The sequence below is a fragment of the Oncorhynchus tshawytscha genome, unplaced genomic scaffold (genome assembly GCF_018296145.1).
Source record: "Oncorhynchus tshawytscha isolate Ot180627B unplaced genomic scaffold, Otsh_v2.0 Un_contig_2792_pilon_pilon, whole genome shotgun sequence".
Lineage (NCBI taxonomy): Eukaryota > Metazoa > Chordata > Actinopteri > Salmoniformes > Salmonidae > Oncorhynchus > Oncorhynchus tshawytscha.
This window is the reverse complement of record NW_024609244.1, coordinates 45,517-52,500: the sequence shown is the minus strand read 5'-3', so window position 1 is coordinate 52,500 and position 6,984 is coordinate 45,517. Positions and strand designations below refer to the sequence as shown.

The following is a 6,984-nucleotide window of genomic DNA, read 5'->3' as shown; positions in this document are numbered from 1 at the left end:
AGACTACAGGTTAGTGCTGTGAGAAGATTCTAGACTACAGGTTAGTGCTGTGAGAAGATTCCAGACTACAGGTTAGTGCTGTGAGAAAGTTCCAGACTGCAGGTTAGTGCTGTGAGAAGGTTCCAGACTACAGGTTAGTGCTGTGAGAAGGTTCCAGACTACAGGTTAGTGCTGTGAGAAGATTCTAGACTACAGGTTAGTGCTGTGAGAAGGTTCCAGACTACAGGTTAGTGCTGTGAGAAAGTTCCTCTAGATTACAGGAGGACTATATGACTCTCCCCATATTCCCATCATGACTGCACATATAGCCTAGATGAGTTAGTTAAATGCATTGTACATTCTATTCTGTTTTTAAATAAATGTGTTCTATATGAATGTGTTATTTTCCTCTCCTCCAGTGACGGGGTTGATCAGCAGCCTCTGGCCGTGGTGGGCTCCCCCTACTGGATGGCCCCGGAGGTGCTGAGAGGAGAGCTCTATGATGAAAAGGTACTAACAGAAGCACAGATAGAACAATGAGACAGATATTTCACTGGATGTATAAATGTGAAGCATCCGGTTGGCATTTCCAGTCACTAACAAATATGGTGACAGGAAGCCCAGAGGACGGCAGTGGGAGAAGATGGATTTTGGCCGACATTCTGTTAATTTACTCATCGATGAAACATTTGATCTCAATACTTTTCTGTTCCCACAACTACAATCTGTTACGAAAAGAGCGGACAAAGTTTTGTAGACTTTACACTTTGCCAGAGTTGTATTGTTTAGAAGGAGTGTGCAAAGGCGGGTGAGTTATTGCACACGTGCACTACAGAGTAGGCGTTACCTAATGAACATATGCAAATGCATGGTAAAACAAGCCAATGGGATCTCGCTAGCTCGTGCTTGGCTCTGCCCACCTCCTTGCTTGTTCTGCCCACTATGGCTCATTTGTTTCCATTGGAAATGACAGGCTGTGGTTTATCTTAGTTAAGTTATAGAAATCTTTGACAGTAGTCAACTGTTTCCTGGCTGTTATCTCACTGGTCCGGGTGCATCATCTCACTGGTCCGGGTGCATCATTATACGAAGCAAACACAGTGATATAATGCAACAGTACTCTGCTATAAAACAATCTGGAAGGACAACTGTTCCATGTTCCTGCTGTGTTTTTCTGGTTGTGTCTAGTGGGTCCTGCTAATACAGTGCCTTGCGAAAGTATTCGGCCCCCTTGAACTTTGCGACCTTTTGCCACATTTCAGGCTTCAAACATAAAGATATAAAACTGTATTTTTTTGTGAAGAATCAACAACAAGTGGGACACAATCATGAAGTGGAACGACATTTATTGGATATTTCAAACTTTTTTAACAAACCAAAAACTGAAAAATTGGGTGTGCAAAATTATTCAGCCCCCTTAAGTTAATACTTTGTAGCGCCACCTTTTGCTGCGATTACAGCTGTAAGTCGCTTGGGGTATGTCTCTATCAGTTTTGCACATCGAGAGACTGACATTTTTTCCCATTCCTCCTTGCAAAACAGCTCGAGCTCAGTGAGGTTGGATGGAGAGCATTTGTGAACAGCAGTTTTCAGTTCTTTCCACAGATTCTCGATTGGATTCAGGTCTGGACTTTGACTTGGCCATTCTAACACCTGGATATGTTTATTTTTGAACCATTCCATTGTAGATTTTGCTTTATGTTTTGGATCATTGTCTTGTTGGAAGACAAATCTCTGTCCCAGTCTCAGGTCTTTTGCAGACTCCATCAGGTTTTCTTCCAGAATGGTCCTGTATTTGGCTCCATCCATCTTCCCATCAATTTTAACCATCTTCCCTGTCCCTGCTGAAGAAAAGCAGGCCCAAACCATGATGCTGCCACCAACATGTTTGACAGTGGGGATGGTGTGTTCATTGTGATGAGCTGTGTTGCTTTTACTCCAAACATAACGTTTTGCATTGTTGCCAAAAAGTTCAATTTTGGTTTCATCTGACCAGAGCACCTTCTTCCACATGTTTGGTGTGTCTCCCAGGTGGCTAGTGGCAAACTTTAAACAACACTTTTTATGGATATCTTTAAGAAATGGCTTTCTTCTTGCCACTCTTCCATAAAGGCCAGATTTGTGCAATATACGACTGATTGTTGTCCTATGGACAGAGTCTCCCCACCTCAGCTGTAGATCTCTGCAGTTCATCCAGAGTGATCATGGGCCTCTTGGCTGCATCTCTGATCAGTCTTCTCCTTGTATGAGCTGAAAGTTTAGAGGGACGGCCAGGTCTTGGTAGATTTGCAGTGGTCTGATACTCCTTCCATTTCAATATTATCGCTTGCACAGTGCTCCTTGGGATGTTTAAAGCTTGGGAAATCTTTTTGTATCCAAATCCGGCTTTAAACTTCTTCACAACAGTATCTCGGACCTGCCTGGTGTGTTCCTTGTTCTTCATGATGCTCTCTGCGCTTTTAACGGACCTCTGAGACTATCACAGTGCAGGTGCATTTATACGGAGACTTGATTACACACAGGTGGATTGTATTTATCATCATTAGTCATTTAGGTCAACATTGGATCATTCAGAGATCCTCACTGAACTTCTGGAGAGAGTTTGCTGCACTGAAAGTAAAGGGGCTGAATAATTTTGCACGCCCAATTTTTCAGTTTTTGATTTGTTAAATTTTTTTGAAATATCCAATAAATGTCGTTCCACTTCATGATTGTGTCCCACTTGTTGATTCTTCACAAAAAAGACAGTTTTATATCTTTATGTTTGAAGCCTGAAATGTGGCAAAAGGTTGCAAAGTTCAAGGGGGCCGAATACTTTCGCAAGGCACTGTATGTATGTTTCTAGCAAAAGACCAGACTCTTCCAAGGTGTATTATTGTGAATTTTTCAAGTGAGATGTTATTGATTAGATGTGATTGGCCGACTCTGACCCTAGGTGGATGTGTTTGCCTATGGAATCATCCTGTGTGAGATCATCGCCCGGATAGAGGCTGATCCGGACTTCCTACCTCGCACTGAGGTACACACACACACACACACACACACACACACACACACACACACACAGTTTATGACAGGCACACAGTTAACCAATGCTTTTCCTTTTTCCCTGATCAGGTTTCATACTATCACACCCTAAATCAATGGTTTCATACTATCACACAACCCTAAATCAATGGTTTCATACTATCACACAACCCTAAATCAATGGTTTCATACTATCACACAACCCTAAATCAATGGTTTCATACTATCACACAACCCTAAATCAATGGTTTCACAACCAACCCTAAATCAATGGTTTCATACTATCACACAACCCTAAATCAATGGTTTCATACTATCACACAACCCTAAATCAATGGTTTCATACTATCACACAACCCTAAATCAATGGTTTCATACTATCACACAACCCTAAATCAATGGTTTCATACTATCACACAACCCTAAATCAATGGTTTCATACTATCACTAACCCTAAATCAATGGTTTCATACTAACCAACCCTAAATCAATGGTTTCATACTATCACACAACCCTAAATCAATGGTTTCATACTATCACACAACCCTAAATCAATGGTTTCATACTATCACACAACCCTAAATCAATGGTTTCATACTATCACACAACCCTAAATCAATGGTTTCATACTATCACACAACCCTAAATCAATGGTTTCATACTATCACACAACCCTAAATCAATGGTTTCATACTATCACACAACAAACTGACAGTGTAAACCCTTAATCCAACCCCTTTCTACACCACTTTTTCCACTGTGACCCAGAAAATAAGTGCCCTCCCTGTCCTTATTGCACATTATCACATGTAACTGCAGTGGAAGACTTGGATATTTAATCACTGCAGAACAGGGCAGCAGTTCCAGCTACATGTGAGGTTTAAAGTGGAGCTGACAGTGTTTTCACCACTGTAACGACTAGAGGTCGACCCATTTAATCGGAATGGCCGATTTAATTAGGGCCTATTAATTGTCCAAACACAAGGCTGCTTTTCCACTCCATATTTATTTTGACTTAGTATACAGTATGTAATTCCCAAATATTCTAAGAATGTATGACAATGTGAAAATGACTATCTAAGTGCTCGCTTGTCAGAAATCTTCTAAAAATATGTAATTTTTCCTGGGGGACTATACTGTATGAACAGATTTTAATGAGATTTCATGTTGATAAAATACTGTCAGTTCCACTTTAATGAGAATAATGCTATCACAGTGTATGTCTCCATCTAGTTGATATGATGGAGAACTACAACATGTATATTATTTTAACCTAGTCAGACAAACTGATTGACAGCTAGTCGGCTACATTAAAAGATGGTGATGATCCTCTGTGTGTGCAGGACTTTGGACTAGATGTGGATGCCTTTGAGAACCTGGTTGGTGACTGTCCAACACCATTCCTCAACCTTGCAGTCCTCTGCTGCAATGTAAGATGCAGACTGACTGACAGCCTGACCGATTGACTGACTTCATAATAATTGCATGCATTAATGACTGTGTACATACTTACTGTAAATGCACAGATTGACAACCTAAAACCAACCATACATTCCAAAAAGTAGGCACTGTTTACAGTCTTCCTGCTCCCCTCACTCTGTTTCTCCCTCTTTCTCAGATGAATGCAAAGATGCGTCCCTCATTCTCTGAGATAGTGGTCTTGCTGGAGGGGATGGAGAGAGGAGAGGAGGAGAGGAAGACGGCCATCCCTCTGGGCGATTGTCTCTCGTCAAAACCCCCACTGGCCACATCAGCCCCTACCGACGACGGAGTTCCCTCTGTCACCCTGGCGACCAGCAGTTGTCACGGAGCCAGTCTGAAATGCTTCCACCAACGACGCCCCCCACTCGGCACCCCGGCCCGGGTCAACCCCTTCTCCCTGCGGCAGGACCTGAACGGGGGCCGCATCAAGCTCTACGACACCCCCAGCAAGTCTGTCATCTCCCTGACCTTCACCCTTCCCCAGCAGCCTGACACCTGCGCCTCTCCCCCCCTCAGGGGAAACCTCTTACTCCGAGGGCCCCCCCGGCGCTGCCAGTCTCTCCCCTGCACCCCCGAGCCGGAGCGAACCCTCTCCCTCCTCCGGGACCCCGACCTGCAGCGCTTGAGGAAACAGGAGGAAGAGGAGGGGGAGGATGAAAGGAGGAAGGAGAAGGGAGGGATGGTGGCGGGTGAAAGGAGGAAGGAGAAGGGAGGGATGGTGGCGGGTGAAAGGAGGAAGGAGAAGGGAGGGATGGTGGAGGATGAAAGGAGGAAGGAGAAGGGAGGGATGGTGGAGGACGTGTCAGATGATTCAGGGCTGCCTCTGGACCTGGTGTCTCTGGGTCCTCTGGAAGAGGAAGAGGAGGAAGGTTTTTCTCTGGGGGAGCCTATGGACTGCAGCAGGTCTCCTGACACACTAGAGGGCGCTGTCCCTACACCAGGGAGACATCTACTACACCCAGCCTCATCCTCTTCCTCCCTGTTTCTGCAGCCTAACGGCTGGCGTCACCCAGTCTCCAATGCCCCTTCCTCCCTCCCTCCTCTCCCTCATCTGGACAACAACAACATCTCGGCGATGGTGGTCGTCGGCCGTCCGATTGGCTGGAGGGCTAGCGGCTACCACACCGCAATCCCGGGCCCCCCTGCTGGCCCCGCCCCTGAACAAGATGAGGTAATTTCCTGTCCGGGCTGCTGTCTGATTGGTCTGAGCTTTCCATCCGTGTGCCTGAAGGGGTGCCGACCCCTCGCCGCGTTCCGCCCCGACGACCGTACCGGAACCTCAACGGGGGGGGCATCAGTGACCCTTCAGCTGCCACGGCAACCAAGGGACTGCTTTGTTGCGGGGCGAATGGTCTCGCTCCTCCGACCGCACCTTGCGTGCCTGGGCTACCCCTACCAGAGGCACAGACTTAGGCAGGACTCCCCCTAGTGGGCTGACTGGCCAACAACAACATTAACACCAGTGACATGACTGAGACTTTGACTGGTTCTGTTTATTGTCGCTATTACTATTTATTATTACTATTAGGAACTGATGATGTTGATTTACTACTACTACTACCTGTGTGTGTGTGTGTGTGTGTGTGTGTGTGTGTGTGTGTGTGTGTGTGTGTGTGTGTGTGTGTGTGTGTGTGTGTGTGTGTGTGTGTGTGTGTGTGTGTGTGTGTGTGTGTGTGGTAGGTGGTGGGGACTCTGGTGGTTGTATTGGGAGAAGCAGAATAGGAAACCAGAAGTGGGTTATTGATGTGAGATCTTATATATTGGTTGTTGACCTGGCGCCATTTGATAATGTCAGTGTGTCGCTGGTTTGTTCACTCACTTTCTGCACTCTGAATCTTTCTATTTGATTCCTACTAATGATTTTTCACTGGTCTGGGTGGTGCTTGAGATTTGTATTGAATTCAAACAAGTGCTTCTTCTTCCCATAACCCACTATGATCCAGGTATCCTCTCAGTGTGTGTGTGTGAATTTTTAACAGCTTGTGTATCTTTGAAACAGCAGGAAAAGCAATTCTCCTAGTTTATTTATATATTGTACTGATTATTTCACTCTAAGTTCTGTCTGTGTGTGTCAGAGGGAGAGAAAGTGTGTGTGTGTATGACTGAATGACTAAGGTTTGTCCCTTGATGTCTGTTTTGAAATGTTCGTGGTTTGCAGGTCATTTCCCCCGTACCCGTGTGTGAGATTAGAGAACTGTGTAATCATTTAATATAAAGTTAGTGAGGTGAACATAATCTTTACTATAATGTTTTTTGACACTATTGATGAGAATCACTCCACTCTTCATTTCCTAGGGCTACTGGTTCCGTATCTGTATCTGAAATGGCACCCTATTCCCTATATAGTGCACTACTTTTGACCAGGGCCCACGGGGCTTTGGTCAAAATAGGATGCCATTTTGTCTGTTGTCCCCAGAGCTTAAGGTGTGTTTGTCTCCCTCTGCTGGCCTGGAGGACCCGGGCATACCAGGCCATTGTGGCTCACAGGCTTTGTCT

At 45.2% G+C, this 6,984-nt stretch overlaps 1 protein-coding gene across 1 annotated transcript in view; it reads left to right on the top strand.

Annotated features, from left to right (window-relative positions):
- The window catches only part of LOC112234786 (dual specificity testis-specific protein kinase 1), a 22,741-nt gene extending 16,824 nt beyond the window's left edge, over nt 1-5,917 (top strand). The window contains exons 7-10 of the mRNA XM_042314609.1: nt 399-489; nt 2,915-2,998; nt 4,350-4,436; nt 4,625-5,917. Of these exons, the coding sequence (XP_042170543.1) occupies nt 399-489; nt 2,915-2,998; nt 4,350-4,436; nt 4,625-5,917 (1,555 nt within the window). The remainder of the gene's footprint in view (nt 1-398; nt 490-2,914; nt 2,999-4,349; nt 4,437-4,624) is intronic.
- Nucleotides 5,918-6,984: the final 1,067 nt, after the last annotated feature.